At 43.2% G+C, this 17,548-nt stretch overlaps 1 protein-coding gene across 1 annotated transcript; it reads right to left on the bottom strand.

The window, feature by feature from the left end:
* Nucleotides 1–151: 151 nt before the first annotated feature.
* AKAP17A (A-kinase anchoring protein 17A) lies at nt 152–17,336 on the bottom strand. Its single transcript, XM_075594610.1, has 5 exons — nt 17,230–17,336; nt 8,916–9,681; nt 8,227–8,375; nt 6,335–6,575; nt 152–5,564 (listed from the first exon to the last, which is right to left on the bottom strand). The coding sequence occupies exons 2-5, from the start codon at nt 9,675–9,677 to the stop codon at nt 4,707–4,709; spliced, it is 2,010 nt and encodes a 669-aa protein (XP_075450725.1). The 5' UTR covers nt 9,678–9,681; nt 17,230–17,336; the 3' UTR covers nt 152–4,706.
* Between the last annotated feature and the right edge of the window lie 212 nt (nt 17,337–17,548).

Below are 17,548 nucleotides of genomic sequence, written 5' to 3'. Positions count from 1 at the left end.
AAAGCTTCACAGGGAATCCAAAATGGGAAAAACCAGCTTAAAATGTTATGACTGCATGTTGGACAGTTTCGCACATCATTACGTACTCGTGATGGGCAAATGTGCCAAACCTTTCTATTGCTTCGCACATCTGTGACTGTCCGTCCAAGCCTTTTCAAAAACGCAAAGTCACTGGTGTGACGAAACGCGTCAAAGTTCGCTCTGTGGCAGATTTTCTCCGTGTATATATGCACTAATAAACCAAACTTTATTTTTATTGCGTGTGGAACTTCTATACCCTTACGGCAGCAGTGACCGCCTCATTACACTATTTTTTGTCAAAAACGCACAAGCCTGCATTTCAGTCAAAAAAAAAAATTAAGTTCACTTCCCTTTTGAGCCAATTTCCACTTTCGCCCAGTTGTGTATTCATTTTTTTAAAATTTAAATATAGTTCACTTTTCAAACTCAGACAAATCTGTGAAAAAAATGTCGTTTTCATAGCAGACTCAAATTTTTCCAAAAAGATTGCCCATCTCTACTACTTACTAGAGATTGTGAAAAGCAGCAGAAAATGGTTAGTGTGCAAAACTCAATTTCAAAATTTTTATTGTTGCAAATGAATATGGAATCAAACAATGGGCGCTTTATTTTTCCCAAATTCTCCCCCCCCCCCTTACATTTGATACAGCGCATGTTTTATGCAAAATCAGCCAGATAAACAAATACAAACTACTGTACTTCTAACCATAACAATAGTGCAGCAATTTTACATCACACACACACACTGAAATAACAAGAAGACAACCAAACGGACAAAATAAAACATTGCTTGGGATCTGGTATATTTGTTTTGCTAAAGCAATCCCTAGTTACATACAACACACCATTGCAGATGGTTTTTACACAAAGACAATCAAAGTTGTTGTTCAAGTTCACCAGGAGTAAACATCTCTAAAAAGTGTAACCCATTCAGGACTGGAGGTGAGTGGCATTTATAATAACCAAGCTCCAAGAGCACCAACTGCTAAGGAGAGCTGATGCCATGTCCACATTACACGTATAAGAAATATTAGCATGTGAATAGTTACAGTGCATAAATTATTCCTGAATTATTTTAAAGGCAATATTCATTATTTGAAATTGCAGTGTGTATATATGCACACACTAACATACTATGCAAGATATTTATTTCCTGCAAATTTAAATGATAAAAATATATTTTTTGTTTTCAAAAGAAAAATCATAGAAACACTCATTAGTATTGAAATAATTCAACTTATTTAAATAAGCAATTGCTATGTTACAATGCGAGTCCCAGGTTCATGCCACCAGTTATGCCAGACATTTTAATTGAATTGCGTCTGTCCAATCAATATTTTGATTTGATACAGAACGGACAAGCTACATAGAGTGCATAGAAAATGTACACATCTCAAATGGTATTTCGGTGAACAGAGAGATGGTGCGACATCCAGGATCACAAGGAGCTTCTATTAGGTATGGAGACAGTGCGTTTACCACCAGGTCACACTTTTGCAGCCAGCTACTAACAAGTGGTTGATGTTACAAGCTTTTGAACCTCTCGGGGATACCAATGAACGATGCCGAGAGCTTCGAAAGCTTACAACAGATCTACTACTTAGATCTTCAAATAAAAAAGGTATCATGCCACATACTCCCTCTCCATCCTTTTTTTTACTACATCGGATTTAATGGCAGCGTTGATGTCAAATATCAGAATATCCCACAATAAACACCAAAAGGAGCAATACAGACTTCTACATCTGTATCAATGTTCCAAGTTTGACTTGGGTGCATCAACTTCCAATTTAGTGAGCACCAAGAGAAAGCAGTTATATGACAAACATTTAAAATGGAATGTGTCAAATGATGCCCCCTCTACACTGTGAAGCGGGCGGTCTTCCTTGTGCTTAGAAGAGCATGAATGGGATGAATGCCTTTGCAGAGAGCTTTATAGTACTAGAATATATAGGGACGGTTGCTGTTTATAATTTTCTTTTCACTCAAGTAAAAAAAATACAGTAGATATGTTGTGCTATAAGATTCACTGACTTGCAATATATTAAAATCAAGTGTAGGAAACGGTTGCTTACATTGAAAGCAGGCAGTGTCAAATCTACATTTTATTTACATTAAGTTACTCCTTGTGTTGTATATGTGGGTTTGCAAATCAAGCAATTAGGATGCGAAAATGGGCGTCACCTGGAATTGACTATTGTACTATTTTAAGATGCTGGAGCCCCCTTATTTCCTTGTGATATTTGCTGGATTTAAATTTCCCTCGTATGAAAACAAAATGGCTGCCAAGTCTCAGACCAATAGTAAGCCACATCATCAGGTGTGGCTTCCTATTGGATTGCCAATAAAATTCCTTTAAAAAAAAGCAGGTAGTAATACTGGTAACCTCAGCTGTATCTCAGGGGGGATCCCCATAACTGAAAATAGCGCGGTTCATCTCTGGGAAAAAAAAAAAAAACGGGATTAGTTAGCGGAAATTTATGCTTTAAGGTAAATTACGTTTAGTTTATGGACTGCTCATCTGTTTCATAATTTATGTTAATACCTTTGCTAATTTTGTAGCAAACGTGTAACTGCACAAAAAATATAACATACAACAGTTGTCATAGGTGTGAGAACCGAACATAGCTAACTTTTGAAACCTCCTAGGTCTCTTGTTTACGTACAATACAAAACATTTTGTGAAGGAGCCATCGATGCTTGCACCCAATTGAAAACAAAATGCAGTAAGGGGGTGCCAACAGTGGTGAGGGCTAGGCTAAAAAGCAGTAACAACCAACTCACAGAAAAAGTTGTTTTTTTCCCCCCTTTATATTTTTGCCAAAAAATATTGGACAAATTCACAAATCCCACTGAACATAAATTTAATGCATCATTTTACAACAGTATCGCCAAACACTGCCATCCCTAAAACCTCTTCACATACCTCAAAATACCTTTAATAATATAAGGCCCTCTCCAGAGCTTCTATATAGTGTTACACACAGATTTAATTAATAGTGCTAAGCATTAGTCCGCCTTAGCATGAGCCAAAGCTTAACGTGACTTAGCAAATCTGGATCTTATTATAAATGGCAGAGTAGCAACAACACGCACCCGACTAACGTAGAGAGTTCTTAGACATGTACCGTTTCTTATTTGGACGTTTTGAAGCTCAGAGAATTGGCGGTCAACCGATGCAGACTTGTGTTTTCATTATTTATATTTTAATAAGATTATTTCGGTTGTTCCAGGTGTATTGGCTTTCACCATCGGTTAGTATCGGGTCATGTTAATGCTCTAAAGATACCCAATAAATGTTAAGTCTGCGAGGTATCTGAAATCCCTGACAATGAAACAATACAAAATGCTATTTTACATTACAAAGCAAAAAGCCCAGCATTATTTACTGAAGCAAGCACGTTTTGCACAAAATGGAATAAAGCAGGGGCAGATGAGCCAAGACTGTGACTGAAACAAAACCTGTTCTGTCATATATGGGTAAAATTTATTTTTGGGTAAATTGGGGTCAATCAGTATATACAGATTCAACTGGCTTTACCTCTTCTGTTTAAAAAAATAAATAGATTTGAAGCAGGGGGTCTCCGGAGCTGACCCGCATTAATTTCAGCTCCGGGGACCCCCTGCTTGATGCTGAAATTAATGCAATATATTTTGTAGAGGCAAAGCTCCTTTAAATAAAGAAATTACAATTTTAAAAGCAAAATTGAAAGGTAATTGTTCCTCCCTGCCGCTTTGAAATATCTAGGTACAGCTCAAAACCCAGCAAAACAAAAAAACAGCAAAAGATAGCATTCAATGTTTTGGAGACTCTCCTCCCACATTTCTGTATGCATTTTCATCTCTGGCAAATAAGTACTGCCCCAGGAAGTAAGGAATATCATGGCCGGTAGGATTCAGAAACTTTTATACATGTTGTAGAACCGTAGCTACCTTCTGATGAGATGCCAAGTGAAAGAAAAGCCAACTCCATAAATCTGCTAGATTTCTGAGGGAGAAATGTTTAATTTTATTTTGCCCTTTTGTTTTTTACCATAATGGGAACTAAGCCCCCTTCCTATCGGTTAATTACACAAAAAAAAGTTTGCTCCAGGATGCCCCACTATGACCACTGTTATGCCCATGAAGCTCGATATGACCTACATTTATTCACACTGTACATTATAATTCTAAAAAGCTTAAGCTGCTACATAAACCGTATCCCAAAAAGTTGTCTAAATTGTCCAGCAAATGAATTTGTTCAAAAATATTTTAAACATATGCCAGTTACTGGCAAGATAAAAAATATTAAATAAAAACACTGACACAAACTTAATTTTTTGTACGTTGCTGCTAAATAAATATTTAAGAACTGAAAACCTAGAAAAACGTTTTTTCCCTTTCTAATCTTCTGGATTATTGGTGTGGTCCCTTTGAAAAGAATGCCGGAATGAAAATCCAACTTTTCTTTTTGCAAAACTACTGTAGAAAAATGGACTTGTCTAAACGGTACATTTTGTTTATAAATGGGGGGGGGGGGGGGGGAGGGGAAGGGGTGGGAAAGAAAGAAAGAAAAAGAGAAAAAGAGCCCTAAATAAGCAAAAGTGTTACATAACCAATATCTGACTGCAGTAACAGGTAACTGTGTAAACTGGATTCACTGCAGATCTACAATGTCAAACAGGCATGCATAAGCTGTAGTCATACTAGCTGCTCCGGGACTCTCTCTCTCTGCTGTAGGATTTCCTGTGGCGGCTTCTTTGTCTATGACTGTGTCTATCCTTTACATCTCTAGAGTTGTCTCTTTTGTGCCTGGCCTGCTCTGGACTGACACCTCTTCTATGATCTTTGGAGGAATGCTTCCTGTGGGTTCTTCTTACTTTCTTGTACCCATCATCCTCTCTGCCAATGTCTCGTTTGTGTTTCCGCTTATCCTTGTGTATTTTGTCCTGAGTACGAGAGAGTTTACTGTCCACTCCAGTTCTTTCCCGGTCACTGTTGCTTTGATGAGCCTGCGAATCCTTCAGGCATAAATTTTGATCGCTGCTTACTGAATTATTGTGCTGATCACTATTGCCAAGATTGCTGGTAAGCATGGACAGAGGTCTTGTGAGGTTATGGTCTTTGTTTTTAATAGGTTTACACTCCTGTAGAGAGGAATCTTCATGACAGACTCCATTTATACCCTGCAGGCTTGAATTTGCATAGTTACTGTGTGGAGGCTCACAGTCGGAAGGTGTTTGGGCCCTAGAAGTCTGAGTGCAAGTAGATGTGACATAGCTAAATGGTGCATCCTGTGGAATAGTCTCACTTGGTTTAAGAGGGTAACACGTCAATGGTCTGGTGTCCTCGTTGCTTTGAGGGATGGAGCTTAAGTTTCTGCTAAGGAGACTGTTTAAAAGCTTCTCTCTCAATTCCTTCTCTTTACGCTGAAGCCCCAGAGCCCGCTCCTTTTCTTCTTCCACGCGTCTCAATTCTGCCTCTTGCTCTTTTCTCCTCTCTTCTAACATCAGCAGGTGGATTCTCTCTGCTTCCTTCTCTTCCTGCTCACGAATTGTCCCTGCCTAGAACAGGATCAAAGGAAATACAAGCAAAATAATGTAAATATTTTGTACTGTCTTTGGTATGTGCCACACTGTTTTTCATAATACAGCTTCTGGTATTAAAAGTTTATACACATACTGTACATAAAAACAGCAATCCTCACAAAAAAACTAAGTCATAACATAATTGGATAGTTCATGTTGTGCTGGCTGATTTCTAAATTTTTCATTTTGTCTAAATCTTCTTTGCGGTGCTCGTGCCCACTTATTTCCTTGGCATCAGCTAGTTGTCATAAGGAACGTACATGGCAACAGCCAAATTTAATCTCACATGCAATGATAAAAAAAAAAAAAAAGGGGGATGCTTTTTAAATTTTTTTTATGGCAAATAGAGTGGATTGCAGATTTAAAGCTTGAAACTGGTAAATAAGGCGTTATATAGCGTGAATTGGTAAACAAATGGTAAGAAGGGAAAGTATTACGATATTATTGAAAGTATTAAGACATTATTGATACTCTGCCAGAAAGACAACACAGAGGGCTGCTTTGACATACCTTATGAATCCATTTAAGGCGAGGGAATGAGCACACCAAAATGTGTGTCATAATTTAAGTTGCAACATGCAATGAGGCCATTTTTTTCCTTCTTTCCAATTGAAAATTTAAGTTACTATTACAACAAGTTAACGGACCCAAGACAGATTTTATGGGGCAGAAGGTATAATAAAGCACCTATTAGCTCTGCGGTTTCTCTTCAAAAGCATTAGATTAAGTACATAAAATTATTTCACCTTCACTCTACTTAGCAGCTCTGCAATTAACCTGATGGACTGCAAATTCCTTTGAGCCAGTAAAATCCTTCTTTCTTCAAATCTGATTTTTTCCTGCAATCTCTTCTGTTCCTCAGCCTGTATTTTTTCTAATTTTCTCTTGTTCCTTCGAGCCTCTCGTTCCCTCTGCTTCTCCTCCTTCCGCCTGATCTTTTCTTCGCGTTTTCGGTCCCTCTCAATCTCTTCCAGCTCTTTTTGCTTGCTTTAAAAATAAAAAAAATACATACAAATTCACATTTTGTTATGCATGAATTAGCTAAATACATTCTCTCTAAATATCAAGCCTATTCTATAAAAGGTATCTTCCGGCACTGCAATATTAACATGAATGGGTTATAAGGGGTCGTATGGAATAGCACCGCTTAGCATATATGGACCTAAAATGTATAAATCAGGTATGCACTACTCCAGTCCCCGAGGGCCGCAAACAGGCCAGGTTTTCATTATATCCCTACTTCAGCACAGCTGGCTCAATTAGTGGCTCAGTATGACAGCGACTAATTGAGCTAGCTGTGCGGAAGTAGGGATACAATGAAAACCTGGCCTGTTTGCAGCCCTTGAGGACTGGAGTTGTGCAGGCCCGGTATAAATGCTCCTTTAGTTGCTACATTGTTCACGATGGAGTACAAACAAACATTATGAACCCCTGACATTGCTCATCAATGTATCCAGTTTTGTGAATGCATTTTTGATAAACATTTAACATGAACTTTGGTACAAGAATCAAACCGAGATGCACACCCCAAGAAAATAGTTAACATGTTAAATCAGTAAAGCTTTGATTCGGGACATTCAATGATTTCTTTCAATTGGCCAACCAGTTACGTCTGGCTGGTTTAGTTTGGGTTGCCACCATCATTATTGATTCAACAAAATGAAATATTTGTTACTCTAAATTTGCTCATTTCAGTTGTTTAACTTACTCATTAAAGCAAATTAAAACAAATCAAAGTAGTGTCAGCTTGCTCCAATACACTGAGGTATTTCATAAACAGTTTACAGTTATTAGGGTCAGAAGCACACTTTCTGTAGAAGTGCCCGAGGCAACAAAATAGGGAGGGCAGCACAAAAGGGTCATGTCAGAGCGCTCATGTACGAGACTTCCTGGGGCATGCATCTGTACACTGTAAGGGTGATTGACATGCGCTGCACAATTTATCATCTACTCTGACCACCAGACAGCTTCCCTGGCTGCACATACTTGTAAAGGGGAAGTTAGGTTAGCCTGTAAGTGACTATGGTAGGTTTGTCACTCGCAGAATACTAGTGGCTCACTGACAGGTTTTTTTTTCTGGAGTCCATGAAAGTGAATAAAGATGTCTTACGGAATTGGGAGAGAACTAGGAGCACAGCAAAAAAGGAGAACTGGGGGCCAGTGAAAAAATAACAAAAATGTATTGAGACATATCCTAGTTAAAAAGAGAAACCTCTGACGCGTTTCTCGCCAAGGGGCGCTTTAACAAGGCTGGAGCCCCACAAAACCCCTTTGGCAAATAATGAATGTGGGATCGGCACATCACATGAGCTTGCCTCACTTCCAATACAAGAGCACAACATGCCAGCAAAGTTACATGCGGCCGTGATGTTTTCAAACAAGTAGTGTTTCGAAAAACTGCCGGCAAAAAAAAAAATAAAATAAATAAAAAACCCCACCTATGTAAAGAGTGGGAATCATTTAACCTTGCTCTGCATTTTTAATAGTACAGTGGTAATGCTGCTTTAAGCAAGTCTCCGATGCTTGTTCAAATGAGGACATTTTGCAACACAATTATAGTGGAGTGTGACAGGTGGTAAGTCAGTAACAACTGCTTTTCTTTTACGAAAAAAAAAAAAAAAATGTAATCTAGACTTACCGTTCATCTTCTTTTTGCTTCTCCTCAGCCTCTTTCTCTTTTCTCTTATGCTCCTCCCTCCGCTGCTCCAACTCTTGTAGTTTCTGCCGTTCAAGCTGGCGCTTTTTAATAGTAGTCTCACTCAGGTGTTTGGTTGAGTCAAAAGAAACCTTTGAAACAGAACACCACACATGAAAAGGCCATCACTCCCAAAGGAAAAATCGGCATATAAACACAGAACGCACAATGTATACTGTTTTTGTTATTGGCCTTGTACAAGTTATCGGTATAATTACCCAAATAGGGAGATACATAGGGCCACTCCAATACTTGCTTTTGCACTTGTGGGGAGCTCTCTTTATAAAAGACAAGACGCCCATATTCACTAAACGGTGCTATTCAGTAAGACACATTGTTGCCCGTTCAAGTAAATGGGCCGAGAGGTGTCTTCCGAAAAAGTACCACTCAGTACAAATAGGCCTTATTATCACATTAAAGTAAACAAATAATACACTATATAATTGATGTAGTAAAACTTGGTAACAAACTTTTAAATATATATTAAAAAATATATATTTTGTAAGGTTTCCTCTCTGAGCATCAACTACGATATCAGTAAGGACCGTAGAACCCACCCTTAACTGCTGGAATCTGCAAATAAAATAAACTAACACACACACACACACACACACACACACACCATTGTTCACCTTAATATTGCAAGCTACCGCTTTCCCATCTTCTCCTTTGTACATTACTTTCATTCCTCGTAGAGCATTCATGGCCTTCACAAAGCCCACATACTCCATGTATTGCACATAGGCCTCAAAATTCAAGTGGCCACCAAAGCTGTAGGTATGGAAGTTCCTGCCAGTCATTTCTTCTCTGTAGGGATCCAGCATAGGTATGTCCACGGTCCTGATTTCCCCAAAGGCACTGAAGACTTTCATGAGTACTTCTTCACTTGGCTTTTCTGAGCCAGAATCCTTTAAAGCAAACCATTTGCAAGGCAGTCCTCCCAAGTGGATAGTATCTGGCCTTTCTCCTGGCACATTCTCATTCATATCTTTTGCATCACGGAAGAAGGAGTCCCAGTCATGCCTGGTGGGAAAGTCTATTTTATACTCTGCCGCTCTGACTTTCAAGATGTCTGTGAACCCGCTGAGTTTAATGCTCTTCCCGTCAAGGGCAACCACGAACGCCTTCACCAAACTCTTGTTCTCCACCTCCCCTTCGAATCTAATGAAGTCCATTGTGCTTTTGGAGATCCGCAGAGTAGAAAACTGGTGGGTTATCACCATGCCCTTCAGTCTTTCCATGACTTCCCAGTTGGAGATGGACTTCCCTGGTTGTTTCAGCTGTGGGAGTGACACGCTAATGATCATCTTTGTGATCGGCTTTAGGTAGAGGCCACAGGCGGTACAGAGGTCTACAGCTTCAGAGGTATCGTGGACTATAGTAGCCGCTGCCATAACCCTTAAAAAGCATGAAGAAAAAGCACATTACATATCAGAATACAATGGCTCCTTAAAATGCTCCTCCAACCACCCCCAATACACACGCACACAATGGCTCTGTATGTTAGAGGGCATCTTGGACACACACAGACACACATTGATACCCCTCTCAAGCCCTGACAGGGAGCAGGGGCAGGCATAGTGCTTAGGCTCTCCATCTCTCTCACCCCAGCCGTTACACGCTATGGCAGCCCGCTCTCCAGTCCTCCCTTCAGCACTACACACGGATCAGAGCAGCTCTGAGTGACCCGTCAGTCACAGCTGCCAATCCTGCTTTGATGTTGCGCTAGTGAAAGCAGGAGGGGGTGCACTATGATCAGCTGCGACATTTTGGTGCGCCCAGGAAAAAACCACACAAGTGGAAAAAATCGTGGGCGCCTAAAGTTATGCCTGGCGCCTGTTATACAGTATTTACAGAAATGAACTACAAGTCCCAGAAGCCCTTGTGTAAAATGCTATGACCACCCGGGGATTAGACAATCAGTGCAGAGATTTGGTAACCACACCCCTTCCTCCCACACATGGCTCTGCGAGTGTAGTCCTGCAGCAGGGGGAAGGCAGTGGACGGGCTTAACAAGTGAAACGGAGCAACTAGAAAGGGAGACTAAAAAGTGTGTGAGACAGACACATACATAAATACATACACTCTCTTGAAAGCAGGACAACTTAGAACACAAATGCACTTTTCCCGAATACAAACAATACATCTACTTGAACAGCTGAGCTTAACGGAGGATACATAAAACATGGTAGTAACAGGGCAAGACGTGTTTTCAAACTATAAACCTCATCTGTTGATCTGTTTATCGATATAATGCAGGGATGGAAGAGTTGAATCTTTCCCCTATGTTGCACAACCTATCCTGCTGTGCTTGCACGAGTGCAAGGCAGGATCGGTTGTGCTGTTGCCGGTCGCTGAAGTGACCAACTAGTCAGCCAGTACTGCACCCCTTTGTCCAGTGGGGTGAGGAATGCGAGCCAACAGCGGAGAGCATTGCGCAAGGAGGAGAGGGTACTACGGTGCCATTACATTAGTTGGTAGACAGGTAACCTGTGTTGAATAGTTAATGTACATCAGGATGAAATGTATGTGCCCAATGCAATTTCCAATATATTAATGGAAATTTGCACAACGATGAGCATAAATAAATATGGGGGGATGAAATGTAAAGCCACCCCCCTAATGAAGCCCTGAGAGGCAAAATGCATTGGGACTTCTGAGGTGTCAAGCCAAACAAGTACTCGTCAGCATCCACACGCCTGAAGGAGATGACCAATAGTCAAGGTGGCATAGATCAGGGGTGCGCAAACTGGGGTGCACAAGATTTTTCAGGGGGGGGCACGGCAGTTGCTGATGCCCCGTGCTCTTCCCCGAAGCATTTAAATTAAATGCCGGGGGACAGCACGAGGCCTCTGCAACAACATAAAAAGATTCAGCCAGCTTCGGGACGCATCTCCATGGCAACACGGGTCACGTGACGTCATGTCATTTGATGCCGCACTATGGTAACGGGGGGGGGGGGGGGGCCGCGAGCGCCGGGGGAAAGGAGGCAGAGCAACAAAGGTTTGCGCACCCCTGTCCGTAGATCATACATGAGCACCCAGCGGGAGAAGTAAGACGACACAGCCTAGTGGTGAACTGGTTCTGGCTACAAGAGGGACAATTACTCTTGAAGTATGCGTGTACAAAGAGAGTTCATTAGTTTAACCCTTTGCTGCAGCACCAGAGTGCCTCTCCGGCACTTGCGAGAAAGTGATTGCAATCTCGTCGATTAAGGAAGGGAAGATTCCTCCTATTCCTGTAAGATCGCAATCTGCGCTCCAGTGCACAATCACCCATACAAAAACTGTATGTGTGACGTCATGGGGCCCCAGAATCCTGTGTGTTTAACACATGTAATGTTAGTATCTTGCCCCCTGAGCATTCCCTGCTCCAAGACTGCACTGAGCACTAGGGAGAGCTCCATTTGAACTTCCCAGACAACTAATATTTAAAACGCATTCATCTCCTAAAAGGAGAAATCAGACATAAAATAAAAAAGCGTTTAGCAGCAAGGAGAGATGTCTTAAGTAAAAAAGAAAACTTAGGTTGCGCTTATAGTGCCAGTGACGTCGCGGCAAAAAAAACGTATTTCCGCCGTCGCGGCCGCTTATAGTAGAAGCGACGCAACGGCTTGGTCGCGGTCGCTGGAAGTCAGTTTGATTTTTCCAGCGACCGCAGCGTGACGTCACCGTCGCGGTCTCTATAAACGCAGCCTGTCAATCAGCGCAGGCTGCTTTTGGGATAGCGCTACAACTCTTCAGGGTGAGCACTTTTGAGGAGGATGCTAGAAGAGGAGCAACAAGGAGATAACCTTTTGCGGAAATTAAATAGGACTCCATTACATCAGAATACCATTTGTTCCACACAAAATAATTCTTTATTGTTGTCCCTTTGTGATATCTTTAAAAAAAAAAAAAAAAAGTTGTTTTTACATTATTGTCCACGTGTAAAAAGTTTTTAAGTATAGACTGCAGCTGGTTTAGCGCTTCCAATCTGATTGTTTAATGGGCATCTCATTTGATTACAGAGATCTTACAGACGTTCCAACATTTTGTATAAAATAGGTAGCACTGTTCCTCTACTCGTGCTGGACCTCCAAGCAACCCCAACGGAAGTCTCATATCCCTTGCATCTTACCACACAAAAATTTCAATGTAAAAACTGAACCCCAACCACCTTTTTTTCCCCCTCCCCCTTCACCACTGATCCCCCAATGCTCTTCCCACAGAATGTTCTTACTGTTTGGATGAATGATGTGACCCTCTCCCATTTCCATGCATTGCATATACCGGGATTGACCAAAAATACTTTGCCAAATGTTTGTATTACATGTGAAATGCACTGAAATTCACCCTAACCCCAGCCCTTGTGATTCTGTACCCCCCCTCACCTACCCCTCGTGATTCTGTACCCCCCACCTACCCCTCGTGATTCTGTACCCCTCGTGATTCTGTACCCCCCCACCTACCCCTCGTGATTCTGTACCCCTCCACCTACCCCTCGTGATTCTGTACCACCCCACCTACCCCTCGTGATTCTGTACCTCCCCACCTACCCCTCGTGATTCTGTACCCCCCCACCTACCCCTCGTGATTCTGTACCCCCCACCTACGCCTCGTGATTCTGTACCGCCCCACCTACCCCTTGTGATTCTGTACCCCCCACCTACCCCTCGTGATTCTGTACCCCCCACCTACCCCTCGTGATTCTGTACCCCCACCTACCCCTCGTGATTCTGTACCCCCCACCTACCCCTCGTGATTCTGTACCCCCCCACCTACCCCTCGTGATTCTGTACCCCCCACCTACCCCTCGTGATTCTGTACCCCCCCACCTACCCCTCGTGATTCTGTACCCCCCCACCTACCCCTCGTGATTCTGTACCCCCCAACCTACCCCTCGTGATTCTGTACCCCCCAACCTGCCCCTCGTGATTCTGTACCCCCCCCGCCTACCCCTCGTGATTCTGTACCCCCCCGCCTACCCCTCGTGATTCTCTACACCACCCACCTCCTACCCCTCGTGATTCTCTACCCCACCCATCTCCTACCCCTCGTGATTCTCTACCCCACCCACCTCCTACCCCTCGTGATTCTCTACCCCCCCACCTCCTACCCCTCGTGATTCTCTACCCCCCCCCACCTCCTACCCCTCGTGATTCTCTACCCCCCCCACCTCCTACCCCTCGTGATTCTCTACCCCCCCACCTCCTACCCCCGTGATTCTCTACCCCCCCACCTCCTACCCCTCGTGATTCTCTACCCCCCCACCTCCTACCCCTCGTGATTCTGTACCCCACCCACCTCCTACCCCTCGTGATTCTCTACCCCACCCACCTCCTATCCCTCGTGATTCTGTACCCCACCCACCTCCTACCCCTCGTGATTCTGTACCCCACCCACCTCCTACCCCTCGTGATTCTGTACCCCACCCACCTCCTACCCCTCGTGATTCTGTACCCCACCCACCTCCTACCCCTCGTGATTCTGTACCCCACCCACCTCCTACCCCTCGTGATTCTGTACCCCACCCACCTCCTACCCCTCGTGATTCTGTACCCCACCCACCTCCTACCCCTCGTGATTCTGTACCCCCTCCCCGCCTACCCCTTGTATTGTATGTCTATTTATATAGCGCCATAAATGTACATAGCGCTTCACAGTAGTAATACATGTGGTAATCAAATAAATAACAGATAATATAAATAACAGATCATGGGAATAAGTGCTTTAGACATAAAAGTAACATTTCGGAAGAGGAGTCCCTGCCCCGAGGACCTTACAGTCTAATTGGTAGGTAGGGAGAATGTACAGAGACAGTAGGAGGAAGTTCTGGTAAGTGCGTCTGCAGGGGGCCAAGCTATATGTATCATGTGTTCAGAATATCCACAGTGCTATTCGTATGCTTCTTTAAGCAAGTGTGTCTTAAGGTGGGTCTTAAAGGTGGATAGAGTGGGTGCTAGTCGGGTACTGATGGGAAGGGCATTCCAGAGGTGTGGGGCAGTCAGTGAAAAAGGTTTAAGGCGGGAGAGGGCTTTAGATACAAAGGGGGTAGAAAGAAGACATCCTTGAGAAGAACGCAAGAGTCTGGGTGGTGCATAACGAGAAATTAGGGCTGAGATGTAAGGATGGGGCAGAAGAGTGTAAAGCTTTAAAAGTGAGAAGAATGGAGTGTGAGATTTGATCGGAAGCCAGGAGAGGGATTTTATGAGGGGAGATGCTGAGACAGATCTAGGAAAGAGTAGCGTGACTCTGGCAGCAGCGTTTAGGATAGATTGTAGGGGAGACAGGTGAGAGGCAGGAAGGCCGGACAGCAGGAGGTTACAGTAATCAAGACGGGAGAGAATGAGGGCCTGAGTCAGAGTTTTAGCAGTCGAGCAACAGAGGAAAGGGCGTATCTTTGTTATATTGCGGAGGAAAAAGCGACAGGTTTTAGAAATGTTTTGAATGTGAGGGGCGAATGTGAGAGAGGAGTCGAGTGTGACCCCTAGGCAGCGTGCTTGGGCTACTGGGTGAATGATGGTACTTCCAACAGTAATGTGGAAGGAGGTAGTAGGGCCAGGTTTGGGAGGAAGTATGAGGAGCTCTGTTTGGATGCTATGGAGTGAGCTTTTAACCATTTAAATGTGGGAGGGTGTGAGCTTCAACAAGATAGGAAGAGCCACCCTCCAATCAGCTAAGACCAGCTGAACAAGAATTGTAAAACATACAGCTGGTCTTAGCTGATTGGAGGGTGGCTCTTCCTATCTTGTTCAAGCTCACTCCATAGCATCTCCCACTCTCAGGGGAACTTGCTTGCTTGCAGTGTGATTGTGACAAATCTAATACAGAGTGCTTTTCCTGGTAATGTACAGGTTAATAAAAGCTTCAATCAGACTTACAACTATGCAACTAATTTTGACAGATTTATTATAAATCATTCTTCCTGGTAATGCACAGGTTATTAAGAATTTATATTAGTGTTAGGGACCCTTGAGATGTGGTCTGCCGTGTAGTGGCTCAGGGGCTTCCAACACTTTGGCCAAAATGTTAAACTAAAAGACCATTTTATTTAATAGATATCTATACATATAAATTTAGGCACTGTACCGTGTATAAGTTTCACTGGATGTGCACTGAGCTCTGTCTGTGTTTAATATTCTGTCTCTGGTTTTAAATATATATCGCCATGCTCAGTAGCAGTCCTCTGTGACACTTATATGCTTAAATATATATATATATATATATATATATATATATATATATATATATATATATATATATATATACATGTAGAGGTATCAGTACCGTGTTAGTCGAGCTACAATAATCAAAAAATAAATAGATGATACCGTTCTGTGGCTAACGAAATTCTTTTATTTGTGCGAGCTTTCGAGATACACTGATCTCTTCTTCCGGCGATGTTACAATGAATGAAGCAAGGATAACTTAAAAACAGTGTCTCTTGGAATGTTATCGGAGCTGGTCCTTCCCCCGTTGTGTATGAGATTTATGGCTGGAGGTGTCAAAGGGTAAATATATATATATATATATATATATATATATATATATATATATATATATATATATGTGTGTTGTGGTTGTTTTGGGGGTTCAATATGAGCTTGCAGGTGTCCTGTATGTTTGTACAGCAGGTGTAAGGCCGGGTGTTGAAAAGTATATTTGTGTGTCGTCAGCATAGAGGTGATAATTAAACCCAAAATATGTTATTAGAGAGAGAGAGTGTGTACAGAGACAAGAGAAGAGGTCTCAGGACAGAGCCCTGGGGTACCCCCACAGAGAGATCAATAGAGAAGGAGGAGGTGTTAACAGAAGAGACACTGAAAGTACGATGGGAGAGGTAGGATGAGATCCAGGATAGAGCTTTGTTCCGAATACCAAGAGTATGGAGAATGTGAAGGAGAAGAGGGTGGTCCACGGTGTCAAATGCTGCAGAGAGGTTGAGTAATATGAGCAGAGTGTAATGACCTCTGTCTTTGGCAGCATGGAGGTCGTCAGTTATTTTAGTGAGGGCTGCTTCAGTGGAGTGAGCAGTGCGGAAACCAGATTGTAGAGGGTCTAAGAGAGAATGGGTGTTGCGAAAATGGAGCAAGCGAGAGAATACAAGACGTTCAAGGAGTTTAGAGGCAAAAGGCAGGAGGGAGACAGGTCGATAGTTAGAAAGACAGGTAGGGTAAAGCTTGCTGTTTTTGAGTAATGGTATGACTGTTGCATGTTTGAAGGAGGATGGAAAGGTTCCAGAGCAGAGGGAGGAGTTAAAAATGTGTGTGAGCATAGGGATTATAGTAGGAGCAAGAGGTTTTAGGAGATGGGAGGGAATGGGGTCAAGAGGGCAAGTGGTAGAGGGCGAAGAGGCGATCAACAGCGACACATCCTCTGAGACAGCAGAAAAAGCGTCAAGGAAGGCAGGAGGAGAGTTAGGAAGAGGTGTAGGATGGGAGGAAGAAACAGAGGGGATGTTCTGACGTATGGATTCCACCTTTTCCTTAAAATAGTCAGCAAAGATTCCTGTACCCCCTCCCCCTCGTGATTCTATACCCCTCACCCTCGTGATTCTGTACCCCCACCCCCGCCTACCCCTCGTGATTCTGTACCCCCCCCCGCCTACCCCTCGTGATTCTGTACCCCCACCTCCCCCTTTGGTTTTACAGAAAACTTGCAAACAATTTTTTTTAAATCTCTTATGTAATAGGTGCAGTTGGTATACAAGACCAAAAAACGTGCAATGTACCTGCTAAGGGGTGCAGTTAGGGTGTATGAGATCAGGGGGGTAAACTACACGAGTTTATTTTGCCCGCCTAATTAAAAGAGTGACACGGGCCAAGGAGCCCGCGCACCCCCTCAGCTCAGCGTTTCCCTCGCAAGGACAATCACTGCGCGCGCGCTGGAGCTCACGCGCTTCCTAACCCGTTGCCATCTCCGTACTGTATCCAACGACTAGCGCTCCCCCCGCGCCCCTACGTACCTCAAGGATCAAAAGGGCATCAATCTACGTACTGAGAGACCGGGAAACAAGACCCCAGCATCCGGCCAGGAAGAAGACGAGCCCGCTGTGCATTGTGGGAGTGACTCAGTTACATCTCGCCGGCTGGCATTTCCGGGTCAAACGGGAGGGGAGGGTTGTAAACTTGGTTTTCCATGGAGACGGCGGAGATGCTCTGACACACAGAAGCTGTCATGGCACTTTCGCGTGACGCCACGGCGGTCATTTTGGTTGTGGGCAAAAGTCCATTCGTGTGAAGAATCAAATAGCATGCATAAAGATGAATTGCCGTACAAATCCC

Source organism: Ascaphus truei, chromosome 3 (assembly GCF_040206685.1).
Source record: "Ascaphus truei isolate aAscTru1 chromosome 3, aAscTru1.hap1, whole genome shotgun sequence".
Lineage (NCBI taxonomy): Eukaryota > Metazoa > Chordata > Amphibia > Anura > Ascaphidae > Ascaphus > Ascaphus truei.
Note: the sequence above shows the minus strand (reverse complement) of the source record. Positions and strands in the feature narration are given on the sequence as shown.

Excerpts from the sequence above, each read along its gene's own strand:
- AKAP17A (XM_075594610.1), bottom strand. The coding sequence starts at position 9,677 with ATGGCAGCGGCTACTATAGTCCACGATACCTCTGAAGCTGTAGACCTC. Across the intron at positions 6,576-8,226 it reads AAGCAAAAAGAAGATGAACG|CAAGCAAAAAGAGCTGGAAG; the intron begins GTAAGTCTAGAT and ends TTATTTTTAAAG. Across the intron at positions 5,565-6,334 it reads AGCTGCTAAGTAGAGTGAAG|GCAGGGACAATTCGTGAGCA; the intron begins GTGAAATAATTT and ends ATCCTGTTCTAG.